The sequence below is a fragment of the Ctenopharyngodon idella genome, chromosome 18, assembly GCF_019924925.1.
Source record: "Ctenopharyngodon idella isolate HZGC_01 chromosome 18, HZGC01, whole genome shotgun sequence".
NCBI classification, from domain to species: Eukaryota; Metazoa; Chordata; class Actinopteri; order Cypriniformes; family Xenocyprididae; genus Ctenopharyngodon; species Ctenopharyngodon idella.
The window spans coordinates 21,138,600-21,156,096 of record NC_067237.1 but is presented as its reverse complement, the minus strand read 5'-3'; the positions used below and the strand labels follow the sequence as shown (position 1 = coordinate 21,156,096).

General features: G+C 36.9%; 2 protein-coding genes across 5 annotated transcripts in view; both read right to left on the bottom strand.

The window, feature by feature from the left end:
* Nucleotides 1-163: 163 nt before the first annotated feature.
* nudt21 (nudix hydrolase 21) lies at nt 164-7,938 on the bottom strand. 3 transcript variants are annotated; one of them, XM_051869511.1, is made up of 7 exons: nt 7,624-7,938; nt 6,127-6,327; nt 5,897-5,960; nt 4,907-4,999; nt 4,713-4,788; nt 4,513-4,627; nt 2,476-2,829 (listed from the first exon to the last, which is right to left on the bottom strand). In XM_051869511.1, exons 1-7 carry the CDS (start codon nt 7,740-7,742, stop codon nt 2,808-2,810), a joined length of 690 nt encoding a protein of 229 aa, XP_051725471.1. In that variant the 5' UTR covers nt 7,743-7,938; the 3' UTR covers nt 2,476-2,807. The 3 variants fall into 3 exon arrangements, with proteins under 3 accessions (XP_051725470.1, XP_051725471.1, XP_051725472.1); XM_051869512.1 differs by having other exon boundaries at nt 4,910-4,999; nt 7,624-7,936; XM_051869510.1 differs by lacking the exon at nt 7,624-7,938 and having other exon boundaries at nt 164-2,829; nt 6,127-6,145.
* Nucleotides 7,939-8,345: 407 nt separating this feature from the next.
* The window catches only part of hsf4 (heat shock transcription factor 4), a 31,600-nt gene continuing 22,448 nt past the window's right edge, over nt 8,346-17,497 (bottom strand). For both annotated transcript variants that reach the window (XM_051869505.1, XM_051869504.1), the window contains 12 exons: nt 16,482-16,590; nt 16,260-16,387; nt 15,928-16,052; nt 14,083-14,158; nt 13,903-13,970; nt 13,231-13,330; nt 12,961-13,085; nt 10,849-11,043; nt 10,616-10,724; nt 10,419-10,484; nt 10,152-10,297; nt 8,346-10,048 (listed from right to left, as the gene is read on the bottom strand). In XM_051869505.1, coding sequence (XP_051725465.1) covers nt 10,199-10,297; nt 10,419-10,484; nt 10,616-10,724; nt 10,849-11,043; nt 12,961-13,085; nt 13,231-13,330; nt 13,903-13,970; nt 14,083-14,158; nt 15,928-16,052; nt 16,260-16,387; nt 16,482-16,590 — 1,200 coding nt within the window. In that variant the 3' untranslated portion in view covers nt 8,346-10,048; nt 10,152-10,198. The remainder of the gene's footprint in view (nt 10,049-10,151; nt 10,298-10,418; nt 10,485-10,615; nt 10,725-10,848; nt 11,044-12,960; nt 13,086-13,230; nt 13,331-13,902; nt 13,971-14,082; nt 14,159-15,927; nt 16,053-16,259; nt 16,388-16,481; nt 16,591-17,497) is intronic.

Here is a 17,497-nt window from a genome sequence, read left to right as displayed (position 1 = left end):
CTGAACACAAAAGAAGATATATTACTTTAATAGAATGAAAGGAAAAAAATACTATAGAAGTCAATGGCTGCCAGCAACTGTTTGGTTACCGCCTTTCTTCAAAATGATATCTTTTGTGTTCAGCTAAAAAAATAAACTCGTAAATGACAAATGATGACAAAGGTTTCATTTTTGGGTGAACTTTAAGCAATATCACAAACAAGAGTACTGTGAAGGCGCTACAGAGCACTGAACACCAGAATGGCCAAGCATAGGAACAGTTTCTTCCCTCAGGCAATCCATCTCATGAACAGTTAACTTGGCAATAAACGTGCAATATACAACACTATTTGTTTAACACACATTACTTTTTTTTTAATACCCATGCATTTCCTTGCATTTGTACATAACCTACCTGTACACAAATATACAGTCTATTGTTATATTATGTATTTTTTAAAAATATTTTTTTGTATATAGTTATTTCCTATGTACATTTTCTATTTTTATTCTTTTTATAATCTGTGTCTTGTCACTGTCATTCTGTTTGGGCTATGGAGCTTCTGTCACCAAAACAAATTCCTTCTTGTGTGTATAAACATACCTGGCAATAAAGCTCTTTCTGATTCTGCATATTGTTGCTCCATCAACAGCATGTGTTCATCTACTGCAAACCACACAAGAACAGCAATGAGGAACCAGGGAATCTTTAAAAAGTCATATCAGAAATTTTGAATTACTTATTCCTGATATATTTTAAAATATTTTTTGAAGAAACGGCATAGAGAAAAGGATCCAGACAGCAGTTCAGCAAAGCCAGAGTCTTGCTTGTATCACCATAAACCCTACGGAAGGACTTCAGTTGGGAATGAACATCTGGATGAGAGGTTTTAGTCAGAGTAGTAACTATATCAATCACATTGATGATGTGCACAGGAGTCCAAAACAGAACAAAAGCCACAACGATGCTGACCATAAGTCTCTTCTTGTAAGTCTTAACCTTTGGCCCCTGATTTCTGGGTTCCTGGTCCTGTGGAGCTCTAGTTAGATTGGAGCTCTTGGCTTTTTGCCTCAAACCTTTGTGCAACCAGAGATAACATGTTAACATGATCAAAAATGGGATGACAAAGCCCAACAGGATCTCAAGAAGCAAAACAGTCACTACTACAGACTGTGACTCCATTGCCCTCTGACATCTCTGCAATCCATCCTTGTCTTTGAGTCCTTGAGTGAAAAATATCGGTAGGGCAAAAACAAAGGCTAGAATCCAGATGCCAATCAGCTGAAGGTGCCTGTGCCGTCTCTCCAGTCTGTGCAGTATCATCCTGTTAGTGACTCTGGACTTGATGACATTGTGATAGCGGTGCACACTCATGGAGGTGACCGTCAGGACACCAACATACAGACTCCAGTGACCCAAGAAGAATAAGATCCTACAAGACCAAAGGCCGAGTTTCCATCCAAACAGTATTCCACACAGCACCACAGGAGCCAAGCAAAGTGTCAAAGCATCAGAGACAGCAAGGTTTACCATTAGATTTAAGGTAAAGCTCAAATGTTTGTTCCATTCACGAGCAATGCTGATGATTACTGCGATATTGCTTGGCAAACCCACCAAACAGCACAAACCCAGAATTACAGCAGGAGCAATCTGTTCTGAACCCACAGCAGTGCTGTTAGACACTGAATTTAAGCTTACATTGAGCTCCATCATGATCAAATATTTTGAATCTCTAATGTTAGAAACAAAATACATGAGTTACTGAGACAACCCCTCCCACAAAACAACATATGCCAAATGGCATACTCCCCTATAGCTGGAAACAAACAAAGATCACATATTATAGCCACAAGCAAAGGTTTTAGTAGCACTTTCATAAATAAGTTATTAGCAATATGACAGTATATCATAGGATAAAAGATCAGTAGTTACTGTACAAACAAATATGAATATGAAAACGTGATTGAAAATTTCATGACAACTCAATTTAAATTTACATTCAATAAAAACAAAGAAAAACAAAAAGACTGTAGAAAACACAAATAAATAATGACATTTAAAGGGAAATGTCAAAACCTTGTGCTGTTCCTGGCTGTGGGGTATAACAAATGTGGCTCTCCATTTAAACACAGATTTAACAGCCTGTTTAGTTCCTAGGGTCAAAGAGAGTGTGTAAATGGGCTAAAACTATTGATTATATGACCGTTTTGAAATTATAATTGTTTTGGGTCAAATAAAGCTAAAAAAAAATGAATAAAATAAAATAAATAAAAACACACTTCACCATTAAAGGAGCTTAATGTATTTTTACATAACATTTAACATCAAATATATAATTTGAATATTTTACTCATCAGTGATTTTATTGATAACACCACATACTGTACTATAATTTTCCATATAGCACATCAGTTTGTTAATGCCAAAAATGTAAATTTTCCTTCATACACATTAAACACAACAACAATTAATATATAAAACAAAGGAAACCTGCATAATCTCCAAGAGAACAATTTATTATAAAAATCACTGACAAATATACAAGGTTAAAAAAAAGTCACTGAAACATTTTTTCTATAGACATTGTATTCATCACTTAGTCAAACATAAAAATGTATTTACTTGATGACAACGTTCAATAATAAAGACCTGCAATGTATCCACAAAGGAGAAAAAAAAAAAATGCACACATTTCTACACAATGTAATGTCTCGCAATGTAAAACCTCGGCATCATCGAAACACCAGCACTTTATCCGTCACCCGTCCCTTCCCATCAGACTGCGCTCACAGAGACAGCCCACAGTCAAGACAAAACCTTATGCTTCTCAGTTGTAGATGAAGTTAAACCTGTGCAAGAGAATGGATAGTTTGAGCAAGTCAATGAAAATAAGGATTTACAAACATTAACTCTTTCCCTGCCACTACCAGCATTTTTGAAAGAAAGAACAGAGCCTCTGCTTTTAAACAACAAAAAACATTTTATTCTAGCTTCATGCATTCTTTTTTTGTCATCACTTGAATGTGTTAAGTTTCATAAAAAAAAGCAACATTTTGAACAAAAAGCTAAAAAAAAATAAATAAATAAAAAATTGTGTTTTTGTCAAAGACTACGTTTGGATCAGATTCAGAACGATGATGAAAACATAGATGGAGTAGATTGAGTCCATCTATACTGCCAAAGCACAGTCCTATACCACGTCCTGGGTTGACATTTCATTCGGTAACATTAGGCAGTTTTGATTTATATGATGTGCAATGTCTGACGAGACAGTTAGCTCACAAGACGAGACACGAGAACGAAACAAAATTTTTCCACAGTATTTTTAAGAAATCCTCAATGACAAAATTCATGACTGGAAAAATGATCTGCAGGTTTGAAATGTTTTAACCAATCATCTTGTAATGAATGTCATTTCAGTTTAGTTTCTCTGTATGAATTATCCTATGCAGTAAAAGACAACAATACTCAAGCACTGTAAAAGGCTTTGCCACAAACTCAACTGACTGGCTTCTCTCCTGTATGATTTTATATCCTGCATGAGTCTCTTCAGACCTAGAACTGTACATGATTTATGAGCTTCTACAACTTTTGACCTCCTAACTGAACTCCTTTCCGCAAATTGATCGTAGAAATAAATAGTTTAAATAAAAATAACAGTTTTCTCTTAGTCTTATTAAGTGCAAACAATAATCAAAGTCATAAAATAGAGACCAAATTTGTCTTCAAGCATGATACAAAGTTAAGAGATTGTTACAACTACACAGCCCAGCCTAAGATAGCCTTCATATTGGGAGATATCTGCATGCATCCGGGAGCATTTGTCAGACGCTTATAGGCTCTGTTGTGCAACGAATCCTCTGCCATGGTCTTGTCAGTCATCTCGTCACATGAACAGTGGACTCTGGTTCCTTGCTGCACTATGTACGATTTTGCAGCTTGTGTTGGATGAGCTGGATGGAATTGAAGTGACCAATATCCAACTGAATTAAATGGTTTTTATTTATATAAAAAGCAAGACGACAGTGGAGGTGTAATGTAAATGTTGCGGTGGCAAATTCTATCCTAATTTGACCTCACAATCCATCATAGCAATATCGTGAGTCAGCTTTTCACCTTGACAAGAAATCTCGTCACATTTTAATCTCGTGAGATCTCGTGGCACGAGATCTCGACACACTGCTAGTAATGACTGATGATCGCGTTATTTTACATATGCATCTGCTAACATATGTTATCGCTTTTTTCTGCTATTGCTTTGCCTGTGTTTTGATCAGGAAATTCTGTACTCTTTCAGAAGATGCGTAATAGCGACCCCCTAAAGTATAACAATGAAAACATGGAAAGCCAGAAAACTCCAGCAATGGTGGAGAAGCATTGTCTCATAAATGACGGAAAATTCCGTCAATGACGGGGAAAGAGTTCATTTAATTAGACACCATTTATCAATATTGTTTAAATGATGTGAAGCTCATTTACTAGATGCTTTCATAACCCATCCGATCAGTCTCATATTAGAAGTAATATCTCACCTGCTCAGTAGCTGTGGAAGACTGGATATAATCGGGCCGTAGCCAGGAGCATTATCATAAAGCTCAAACAAGGGGGCGGCCACCAGCTTATAGTTCTTTGGCACAGCAAATAATGCTAAAGACACACGACACACAAGTTAAGATGTATAATTACATTTTACACAAGGTCCATTGAGTAACCAAAACATATTTCACCCTACCTTTCTCTTGCAGCTGTACTAGAAAAAGCTTCTTATGTTCTTTAGGTTTAGTGATGTGTGCTGGAATATAGGGGTACTATGGAAAGAAACGAGACATGAAGCAAATCTTAGTGAGCTTGAAAGAGAACAAAACAATTTATAGTGTTAGTGATCCAGTGCGTGTTTGTCTGAGGAAAAAGGAACGGAGTAGTTACCACCTGAGGCGGCTCAAAGTTTGGTCTCCACCAGTTCCCAATACAGTCATCAATGACCCAGTCCTGCTTTACTCCATCCTGACGCCCCAAAATCTTGACAAGAAATTTAGGAATTATTCTGCAATGTATTTTAAATCTATTTCACTAGTTTTATTACATAATATGGCATTTGATGTCATACAAGATGGTACAGTTCTCTGACCATTTACACCTGGTATTAAGATACATTTTCGCCAATCCAATCACAAGAGGACAATGCTAAATGCAGGTGTAAAAAAGATCTAAAACATTTTGAGCTTGTCCACTTTTGACCGCTTCCAGAGGTAGTCGAAAAGCGCAATCAACCAGATTGCTTTCGTAGTGTAAACGCTCATGTGGTTAAATGCGTTAGAAAGAGCCACAAAAGACCGCCTACTCTCCGCCTACTGACCTCACGCGTAAACATTATGGAAAACGCACTAGCCAGATGGAAGACCCAAGTTTGGTTTGAAGATGAAAAACGTATCAAGCACTGTTCTCTCACCCTTTCCTGATTTCTAACACGCACTCACTGCATTCAGCGTGATCTTGTAGCTATTAGTTCAGAAACTAAAGCTGCTGTCCTCCGTATGTTTTTCAGTCGTCTTCATGAGCATACATATGTAAATTGCGCAAGCTTATTTCGTCCATTAGATCGAATGATCTGAAAAAACCCATACATTTACCCGCCCATAGACCCTCCCCTTGAAAAAAATCAGGACAGACGTGGTTAAAAGTGGACAAAGGAGATGGATTAAAATACTAGGTGTAAACGGGAATGTGTCTCCCTCGTCTACTTGTGATCTGATCGACCCAAATGCATCTTAATACAAGGAGAAACAAGGCCTCTGATAGCAAGTGTTTTGTCTTGGTGGATCTTTTAGCTCTAAAGTGGACAGATTGTAGTTAAAAAAAACCTGTAAATGGCATCAATTATTACCATATTAAATACAGTCAGAAAAGCAATGCTACCTCTGTCATCAGTCGTTTCAACCCCTCCACCTCATCTTCTCCAGGGTTCAACTCTCCACCAGGACTGCAAAAACACAATATTGTGTTAATTTTTTAAAAAATTAACAAAAATGAAAAACAAATCATGTATATGTAAGGGTAAGTTCCTGTTGACAAGTTTAATCACTGAAACAGCACCTATTTGAATTGATTACATCCACACAAACTCCACTGAAGCAGTGGCCACTTACAGTTTGAAGAAGGTGGTTCCCAGCTGCAGAAGCAGCACGTGAGGGAGTCTGTGCTCGTGCACGATCAGAACCCCCTCCACAGTCCGCCGCATCCCGATTTTCTCAAACTCCTCCCGCATCCGCTGAAAGCGTGCGGCTACCGAGCTGTCCTTCTCATAGAGCGGCTCCTTGGTGCCGAATGTGTAATTTGTTAGTGGGTATCTGCGAAAAACAATCATCATAACATTCAGGAGTTACATAATTTAAATGAGGGTATCATAGAATGTTATTGATCCACAGGGGGATCAACACACAGGACAGAAATACAGGACCATTATAGAAATGTAAAAATTTATCAAACCAGAACAATTGATCAGCTGATTTCTGCCATTTGAGATTATTTGCATCAGCTGCAGAATCCCAAAGTATACTTCAGCGCACGTGACACAAATTTCATCATCACATTCGGAAAAGAAACAGGATACAGAACCACAACAACTGCAACAACAATAGGTGCCCGTGTTGAAGGATGTGAACCCCGATTAGTTGTTCAACCCCACAAATAAAACAGTAAGAAAACAGTACCAACTACCGCACATGAAATACAACAAAAACAGATGTCTTGAATGCCATTCATTTTGTATTATCACTATATATGCATGCATGTATGTATGTCAATATAACCGTACATAAATTTGGGCAATACATGAAATCAAAATCAGTAGATGTGGGTGTGTCTCAATTAGGTTCCTAGGTCGTAAATCAGTATATAGTGTACATGAGTTCGTGCACTGGTAAGGACACTACACTACACATTGAGACACTGATGACTATTTCCAGCGACATGACAACATCTCACTACTGGTATTAATGAACAACAGCAGAAATTATATTTTTCTGACATTATTTTTTAATGTTATTTAAAGTACATTATGATAAATACTTTGCTTGTAACAGATAGGGGCAATATTTCAGCCACAAATAAATTATAAATGTTAGGTTTATGTTCATTACCTGTCTAGCGATGTATGTTAATGCAGAAATCAATAAAAGGTAAATGATGGTTTGCATTTTGGGAAAAAAAAAAAAAATCTATCGCGTGTCATTATGTGTAGTGAGTTGGCTCACGTAATTTATGTTTCGCGCTTCTAAACTTTCGTTAAGGGAACATAGTGAGCATTGATGCTCCCTGGTTTTCAGTGTGCACTGTTGGACTTTTTAGGGAGCTAACGTTAACGTTTCAGTGCACTGGAAGGATTTTGCGATTGAGAACCCCCTTAAAATGGCCGACTCCCTTATCAGTGCCCTGACTACTGAGCTAGGGAGCTGATTTAGACGCACCCAGTGTATTGTTTATGCATCCAAACAGCAGTAGGCAGGACGGAGCTACGTTGCTTTGCCATTTTTAAACGTTAATGCTCTTTCAAAAAGAGGCTATAATGCACCACCGGGATCGCTGGGCATTAGTTATGAAATTAAAGTAATTGCACATCGTTTGCAGTGGTGAATTCTACTCACAGGTTGATTGTTCTCTCCAGGGTGAGCGGTTTAGCCGGCTGGCTAATGTATTTATTACCGAACTGATTTACTCCACGAGGCCAACCGGTAGATGATCGATTCGGAGGTACAACTGACATCGTATGACGAATAATATAGTCGCTTCTTAATCTTTGCACTAATCACTTATTTTTTTAGTGTTGATTACGATATTGGTAGGATTGAATTGCACAGCCTTGGCGCTCGATGAATACCGTAATACGGCACTCTGTTGTGGAAGCACATCCGGGACATCGGGCTACTTCCTGTGTTACGACCGTGCGTTTTGCTTTACGGCATGTCTTCTTCTTGTCATACGTCAGCTAGGCTAATAAATATTATATTTTTTTTTATGTTGTTTTTATGTTTTTTTTTTGTTTTTTTTTTACCACTAAACTATCTTTCTTTTTACTTGCTCGTTTAATCTACATTCATTCATTCATTTATTTACCGTTGCGTACCGTTAAGTAATTACATGATGGAAAAACATTTAACCTTCTCAAAATAAACCTTTTAGTTAAACCATTGATTTGTGGTAAGGAATAACGAAACCAACACTGAATAAAATCTATTTATAATACCCTTATCACCCTTTTATAAAACAGTAGTACAACAGACAAATAGATATTTTAATTTACATACTATATAATTTTAATGTGATCTCTTCATTCGTTTATACTAAAATTAAAATGAGATATCCTTCGTGCTTTTAAAATACGTTTATTGTTTTACAATTTTCGTGTGTACATATTTTTAACAATATGCTGGTGGGAGTCAGGAACAGACTACATCCAGAATTAATATGCAACATTGGTTTCCTTTCTTGCTTTTGTGTCTTGCTCTGTTAATCTACATTCATTTTTTTTTTTTTTTTACCAGTGCAATTAACCACATTATGAAAAAAATATATACAGTAAAAGACTTGCAACCTATGTGAAAAAGCACCCTTCTCAAAATAAACCATTTTATGAGTAGTGGAGTTTAAGGAGTAGTGAAAAAATAAGAGTATAAACTAACACTGAATAAAAGCTATTTCTAATACAGTTATCACCCTTAGTGCAATTTCTTTTATTCCATCATAGTTCCCATCTAAGTCATCATTAGATGTTGCATCCTTGAGAAATCATACAAATCAATGCAGCAAGATTGCTTTTTAGGAAAATCATATAAATCAATGCAACAGTATTGCACTTAATAATTCAACGCATTTGTAAGAGATCTAGGGTATTTTGCATTGCTATATGGCTGCCCTGTAATAACAAAGTGCATTATGGTCTCTGAAATGTTATCGAATGTCGTGTGTTCATTTGCCCTCATTACATGAGGTTTGGCAGGAACAATAAACACATTCTTATCTAGAGCCTAAGGCACTGTCATTGTTAGTCTCTAATTTTGTTGTTGGGTTTAAAAAAAACAGTCAACTGAAAACGTCAAATTAGATACAGTGTATAATAATAATTAAAATATAGATATATTACATAAGTATAGTGCTCATCTCAAAGGCATTAACAGTTGCTGTTTCAGTCATCTTTAGCTACTTAATTAAGAATTCAACCAATGTGGTCAATACATTTGTATCAAATGAGGGCAAATATCACACAATATATCATAAGCGTATCAAAGACAACTATAAATTCTGCAAGGCTAGTCGATCAACTAAAAGATAAATTGAAACAAAGATACTTGATGTCTTAAGAATATGTTCCAGAATATTACTGAGAAAAATACACTAAATTGTGCAAAAAGCAGTGCATTATTTCAGTTTTCTTTCTGTGAGGTCTGATTTTTAACCCCTAGACCTCTCACATTAATACATACATAATATGATTAAACCAGTACTTTTATATGCCTTTAAATATATATTGAAATACAAGTATGTGCTTCATTATAGTCAATTTGAACAAAATATATTATTTTTTTTACAGTTAAGTTTTAGGGAAAATGAAATCACAGCTCCACAAAGCAGAAACTCCAACACACAGACTAAAGTGCATTCAAACTCTGGCCACAATGATTTGTGTTATACTGCATACAGTTCACATGTGTTGTGGTCGTTGGGAAGGAAATGCTTGATATTGCCTTTCCTTGGGATTAGAAGTTTCCATAGGATGCAATTTTATCATGGGAAAATTTCTTCAAAATGATCTTGATGTAGCCTGAACTCCTTATAGGCTTTGAGAAGGGGTTATTGTAAATATTCCATCTCCAAAGAGTTGAATTGCTCCAAATGATTCGTAAAAATCCACCTTCCACCAATGGCCTACTAAGTGAATCTTCATGAAGGGCTGGTCAGCATAAGTTTACTTGATATATCACCTCCACATCTACTAGAGAGATAAATTTGAGCCTTCTCTTCTGATGTTGGAATAATATGCAATCCAAGTGTCATGCTTTCAAATGGATCCCTCTTAGAGAAACAATAAACAAGACAACCGTAAGTGTGAGGTATAGATTAGCATCAAACTATTTAGACAATAGATTTGAATATCATAAGGATCTTCAGGCCGTACCTGCTTGTCTTTCAGGAGGGATCTGTGCTGGCTGTCATATTAGGTCTTCACTGCTCCTCATAGCCAGCGGTTTGGTACGTCTCTCCCTCCTGACCCTGAAACATGTACTGGGACACAGCAGCGGGGATGAGGGCATTAGCCAGCTCCTGCAAATGCACAAATAAATAGTCCATACAATGGGTCTTTGATCATCCAGTTATCAATTTGAAAAATGTCACTTTTTGAGCCATTATGCAGCTGATTGTTTACAAATAACAGTAAACTCACTGATTTCAGGTTTGGGTCCATTTCTGTGAAGTTCCACTCATTCAAAGGCAGGCTAAATGTGAAGGGCTGTGAGAGAGAGTAGAGGTTATTGGTTAATTGGGGTGTGAATGTTAAGGTCATTTATATGATCCTCTTATTCTCTTGTATGTGTGTAAACAGTGGATTTGCTCTCTCGCCATGTATAGATTCATACTTACATCCATTGCTGCAGCACTGCTTTCCATGCTCTGCTGGTGACTCCTCAGAAGCAGCTGCAACTCCTCCAGGCTCATGTCAACATTCTCCACATTATCAGGAATCTCTGGTCTTTAACATATACACACACAAGAAAAAATGAAATGTGAGTGGTGCTTTGTCTGTGTAAAACAATAGTCTTAAATGTTCCAAGTTGTAGACATTTTATTGCTTGGACATGGATGATATAGTATACCTCTCCAGCATGGGTCTTTTGGCCCTTCTCTCTCCCAAATTAGATCCTCGGCCCTCTAGGACGGACTGAACCATGGCAACAGGGAGGACGGGGGGTTCAGCGCACACCTCACAGGAGCCGAGTGGTACACCATCTCCTCGCCCCTGCACTCCAGGACTCACCGGCTCTTCCTTAATCAGCATTAAACACTTTTCCCTAAACAAACAGATCACATATTGATTCCAAGGAAAACTAGCGCCCAGAAATTCTGTTGTCTATTACAATTTGTTTTATAGTTGACCATATGCCTGGTTACGGTTATGGTTTTCAATAAGCCAGCTTGGGCATTTCCAGTGAACTGTTAGCTATCATTCTGTACTCACTGTACATCAACACAAAACCATCAATGGTTGACTTTTTAATGGTGTGTAACGGTGTCTGTAATTGGACACGCACACGCAACATTTTTCCACCATTTCAAATGTTATTTTTAATGTGATGACCAAAAACATGATTTGTTCACCCTTCTGAGACTGTCCCCATTTGTAAAACCGAACGTTTCAGGATGTAGGAAATACAACATTTGATAGAAAACATGTTTATTTAAAAATAAAAAAGACATTAATTACCACTATAACCTGTAGATGGCAGCAGAGGAGCATTTATTGGCAGTGTTGCCAAGTCCGCGGTTTTCCTGCGGAATTGGGCTACTTTTACACTGTTGCCACGGGTTGTTTTTCATGTCCGCAGGTTGAAGCGACCTCAAATAACATGATATTTAGCCCCTGGAATGCGAATTTTACCAGGCGAAACCCCGCCAAAAACGCAGATTTTACCCCCCAGAATGCAATTTTTACTGGGGGTAATTTTTACCCCCGATTGGTTTGGGTTAGTTTTGGGCTAGTTTTGAGTAGCAATTGGGCAGGTTTTATTGTGAAAACCTGGTAACCCTGTTTATTGGCTCATATTAGCCATTTTCTGTAATATTTTTTCCACACGTTTCGCTTTTGAATAAATAATAAACATTATAAAATCACTGGGTTTAAAAATAATTTTTTTCAAGGTCAAGTATGAAGTACTCACAAAGTCTCATGAAAAACAATAACTTTTCTTGTGAACAAAATACACAGAAAGCGAGCACCACGCTCTCCCTCCCTTTATAATCACTGACTGAAGCTGTCAGTCAGTGCAATGGCACACTTGTGAAAACTCCCATTTTGTTCAATTAATCTAACTAAAGTGCATAATAAATCCTTAATTTACACTGTGTTGACGCTTTTCTTTTACACCAAAGTGTGAAAACTGATGGTCGAGGAGGAACACTGAGGGATGCGCCTTTTTTATGTTGTCTTACATTTGAGTAACTAAATTAATGCTAGGCCTGACTATTTAAGTGACTATGTTCTTATTATAAACTAAGTATTACACTATTGATGCTGCACTGCAAGACAGACGTTTACTGTTTAATGAAAAAATAATTATGATATTATGTGATATTTCTAAAAAAAAAAAAATGTTATATTATTATTATTATTATTATAGCCTACATTCTACTGTATAGTAGTTGCTTAATATATTTCTGTTATAATTTTGGCGGGTTGTAGTGAAGATCTTTGAGTTTGACAGGTTGTGTTTTGATGATAGTTTCATTAAACGAAATGAGCAGCTCTGGTGATGAAGTTCATGTGGAGTGTCCTCATATAGTGAGACGGCAACAGTGCCTGAAAACACCATGAGCGTCACACAAACTTGAGTAGGCCCATATAGACGATATTGCGCCTCATTCACGCAGAAGAAAGAGAATTCATATTTAAAAAGCAGCCTTTTTGTGGTTTAATATTCACAGACACTAGTCGATATCGCGATTTGATTAAGGTTACAGCCCTACTTTTGATTTGTTTATCCAAATTCACTAAACAAAGTGACTAAATGGATAGTTTACATTGTTTTTTCAGCCTAATATATTGTTCCAAACCTGTATGACTTACTTACTTGTGTGGAACACAAAAGAAGATATTTTAAAGGATGTTCGTGTGACTGTGTCCATAGTCCAAGTCAAAACAACATGAATATTTGGTACAATTTGAATGTATGGGTGAACTATCCTTTAACCCCGAAGGTCAATCCACTCACCTTGATTCCTCTGCCTGCATTTGTAATGCCATGGTGGTGGACTGTGAAATTTCAGTGACATCAGAAATGATTGGCCCTCCTGTCATCGCACTGCTAGTGGAGCAGGATGCACTTTCTGTGGATGGCTGGTAGAACATGAAAGAGATTCTGTGTTTGTCATATTTTATTGATTGAGAAAGCCATCAAAACACCAGTTGTACGAGGCATGATACAGTGAGAAAAATCTTCTCTGTCAGATCTCTTCAATCTTTAATATGAAAGCTTTCTCACCGACTGGATATAGAAAGATTCTTGCAAGGACTCCATGGAGTGGCTATGGCTGAATTTGGAGGCAGGAGGGGTGGAGCAGCCATCATCCAGCATGAGAGGACTGAGGAGAAGGAAATATGCAGCATATAAATGAAAGAAGCCACATTATCATCAATAAGGGTTTAAGTGTCAAACACCTTATGACTATTGTTGAGAACTGAAATTTTATTGCACCCTAGTGGTGAGAAAAGTTGGAACAATGTTGTTATTAGTAACCCACTTAAAAGTTACAGCGAGGTAACAAGCTCTGGCTCTTGCGGTCCCTCTTACCCAATTTGTTCTCATGCGTCACACTAGCTGACGATGCACCTTTTAATAGAGGGTAGAGGGTCATGCGCTACAGTTCAGGTGTTTGTGGGTGCGTGTGTGAGGGCAAGAGCTCAGGAGGTCTGACTCAGCATTCAGGTCCATTCATCCCAGCGAGGGCAGTGAATTGTATCAGCTGACTGTTTCCAGCTGAGTTGGCCGTTCCCTCTACTGTGTTTGTGTTGGAGCATCAGGCTGTTGATTGCTATTTTCTGTTTGCTCTTTTTGGGTGTGTGTGTGTGTGTGTGTGTGTGTGGATACAAAATCAAGTGCTTCAGATTAGTGTTTGTGTTGAAGTGTGTGTTACAGATGAATAGGTACACTCACAGCTTTCTCTTCATTCCCACAGTGCTAGGAGTGTTGGACTGCATCTGGCTGAACAGGAACTGAATCAGCTATTAATAGAACAGAGAAACAGAGAGTGATAAAGCATTACTCAGTCACTAAATCAGCACAACAGCATCTATTCCAATAACAGCCATTGTGGGCATGAGCTGTATTTCTTACCTTGTTCATGACTTTCTGCTGCTGTGTGTGATTCTGCCTCAGTGACACCACCTCCCTCCACAGAACATCATTCTGCCTACAGGATAGATAGATAGATAGATAGATAGATAGATAGATAGATAGATAGATAGATAGATAGATAGATTGATTATAGGCTGTATAGAACATTATAGGCTATAAACTAGGGATAATTTGTACACTACTGAAATGGTAGGTAATTGTTTTGAGGAAGTATTTGTTGATTTCACCCAGATTCGAGTGTAAGGTGGTCTGCATTTTGTTTTACTGTTGATGTGGTCCGCCACCTGAAAATATTTGAGAACTACTGATATACAATGTTGGGGAGTAACTAGTTACATGTAACGGATTACATGTAATTTAATTACAAAATAAATATAACTGTAATCAGTTACAGTTACTGAGAAAAAAATGTGTAATTAAAGGGTTAGTCCACCCAAAAATGAAATTTCTGTCATTAATTACTCACCCTCATGTCGTGCCAAACCCGTAAGTCTGTTCATCTTCAGAACACAAATTATGATATTTTTAATGAAATTTAACGATGTTTTTACTACTTTTCTGGACCTTGAATGAAATTAATTACATTGCTTTGTATGGAAGATAAAAAACCTCTCGGATTTCATCAAAAATATCTTAATTCGTGTTCCAAAGATGAACGAAGGTCTTATGGGTGTGGAACTACACGAGGGTGAGTAATTAATGACAGAAATGTCATTTTTGGGTGTACTAACCCTTTAAATTACAGTTACTTATGAAAATGTTAACGATTACAAATGGGGTTACATCTGAATATTTTCTGTAAAAAGATATTAATTTGGTTAATGGATTTCTTTCCCAAATTGCATTGACTGCTCTAAAATATGAGACACCAATGTTTCTGGAGTTTAGGACACATAACAGGAAACATGCTTATTAAAAAAATGTCCTATTTGAGTTTATGTATATGCTTTATTTTTTTATCACATTTGTTATCACATTTTTTCTTTTATCAAATCAATTTTAGTAATTAATGTGGTTCAGATAACATAATATGTTGAGTTTCTGTTGATTAAACCAATCGCCTTCATTGTATTAACTCAAATTTTTAATTTCAATGAACTCGTAACTTACTTTTTTAAGTTAAACCAACAATTCTTTTTTACAGTGTAGTTATGCAAAGATTTGATTTAGAAAAAAAAAAAACAGTATCATAGCTGCTATTTCTTGCTATGATTTTAAATCTGTATTTGACCTCAGAACGATCTCAAAGTAAAAAGAGGTGCTAAAGTCTGATTTTGTGGTGGCTGTGCTTTAAAATTAAATTATTATAATCTTAATTCAAGTGATGGAGGATTTTGTAATCAGTAATCAGTGTTGAGTACTACTGTAAGGTTAACCCTGCCTGGTTTAAATGTTTGAAAACAGTTGAAAAGATAATGTAATCGATAAAGTAATTGAAATAGTTACACTAGGCTACTTATTACATTTTAAATAGGGTAACTTGTAATCTGTAACCTATTAAATTTCCAAAGTAACCTTCCCAACACTGCTGATTATTCAGTCACTACTAATGAATATGGGCATCTGGTCAGACCGCTGCACTCCACCTGTCAGGTGAGCTACTGAATGTTCTATTGAGGCAGCTTAAACAAAACACCAAACCACTGAGATTCACAATACAGAGGAGCCAATGAATGAGTCGACTACAGAAGTAGGTGAAAAGTTATAGGGATAATAGAGGTGAAAAGTCAAGCTGTTGTTTGGGGTTCAATTGTTTTATCACTAAGAGTGAGGATAGGCAGTGATGCCATGGGATTAACTGGGTATGTGTGTTAAACGTCTTACTGTTTCATATCCTGCATCTGCATCTCCATGTTCTCTTGTTGGCTGCGTAACACCTGCACCTCATACAACAGCTTACTTAAGTCCTCCTGCCGCACTTTGGTCTCTTCACTTTTCACTATTGACACCTGTGAATACACAAAGACATAAACTATCATGCAGTATTGGGTAAACAAACCTTCAGCCTTCTCCTCTGTGTGTGTGTGTGTGTGTGTGTGTGTGTGTGTGTGTGTGTGTGTGTGTGTGTGTGTGTGTGTGTGTGTCAGAGCCTCTGACTCAGAGGATGAGAGCGAATAAAACAAAAGTGAGAATCACTTAAAGATGAGACGTCTCACCTTGCGCTTAATGTGCTCAAGCAGATGCTCATGGCCCTGGAGGAAATAGAGGTGCTGGAACTCGGTGTCATCTCTTTCTGGCTTCACCAGCCCACTCTGCTCAATATTCACCACCTTCCTGAAGCCGTCTGAGAGAGATGTGAGAGGTTAACACAAACAGTCTTTCAATCTGGAGTGTCTGTGATAGATTTGGGATGTTTGTCAGCACAGGCTAATACTTACACATGTTGAGCTGGCGTACAAAGCTTGCCATGTTATTGTGTTTGAAGTATTTGGGCAAAACCTCCTTAGCAAATCTGCCTTGGTCAAAAACATGGAAGCTGGTGCCCGTCTAGAATTAGGGAAAACAAGGCAAAAAGGAAAACGTGTCTCTGCTTTTATTATAGGTTTAAAGCACAAAACAGATCGCATGTGTTTATGAAGGGGAGTCTTTTATCGTTCGTCCTTGAGCTTTTACTGAAAGACATTGTTTGAATGCAAAACTGAGACAAACAATTGTGGTAAAGCATCTGCTAAGAGTGGCCTGCCTGCTTTTCAACCTCATTGAGTTTTCATTATCTTTCTGGTGTTATTTATTTATTGCCCTTTTTGCACACGCAAGTAGAATCTAAATGTTTTTTGATACACAACATTTTTAGCAAGTGAATTAATGTGTGCAGTACTGATGATTCATTGCCAAATTTATGTCAATTAAACTATATATAGAGATATAGAGATGGAAAAAGGCATTTTCACCAGAAGATTATGAATATAATCATTATGCAGTCTCAAAGTATTGATGCAAATGAATTATATTAAAGAGTTTGGCAATGATTTTTGTGGTTCTGAGTTCAGTCAATAATTTTTTATTAGCTTTTGATTGGACCTTTCATTGATGTTCATTTAAATGAACTTTAAATATTTTCATACAGATGCAGTATGAATAGCCTGTATAAACAGAATGAATATAGAAAATATTGTTTTTTTAATCATTCTGATGACCTAAGCAAGATCATCAATAATAATAGTAATAAATCCATCTTCAGTCTTCTTTTAAAACTTCAGCAGCACATTACCTCAAAGTTCAACGCTTATTAACATATTTCCATTATGAAGAATAATACGCCATATTTACACAAGACGTTAATATAAACGGTTAAAATGCACGTTGTAAAATATACTTTTTATTTGAAAATTTCTCTCCAATTTACCACAGCTAAAACAAATGATCAAAATATTGGAAAATATTTGCTTAGTTA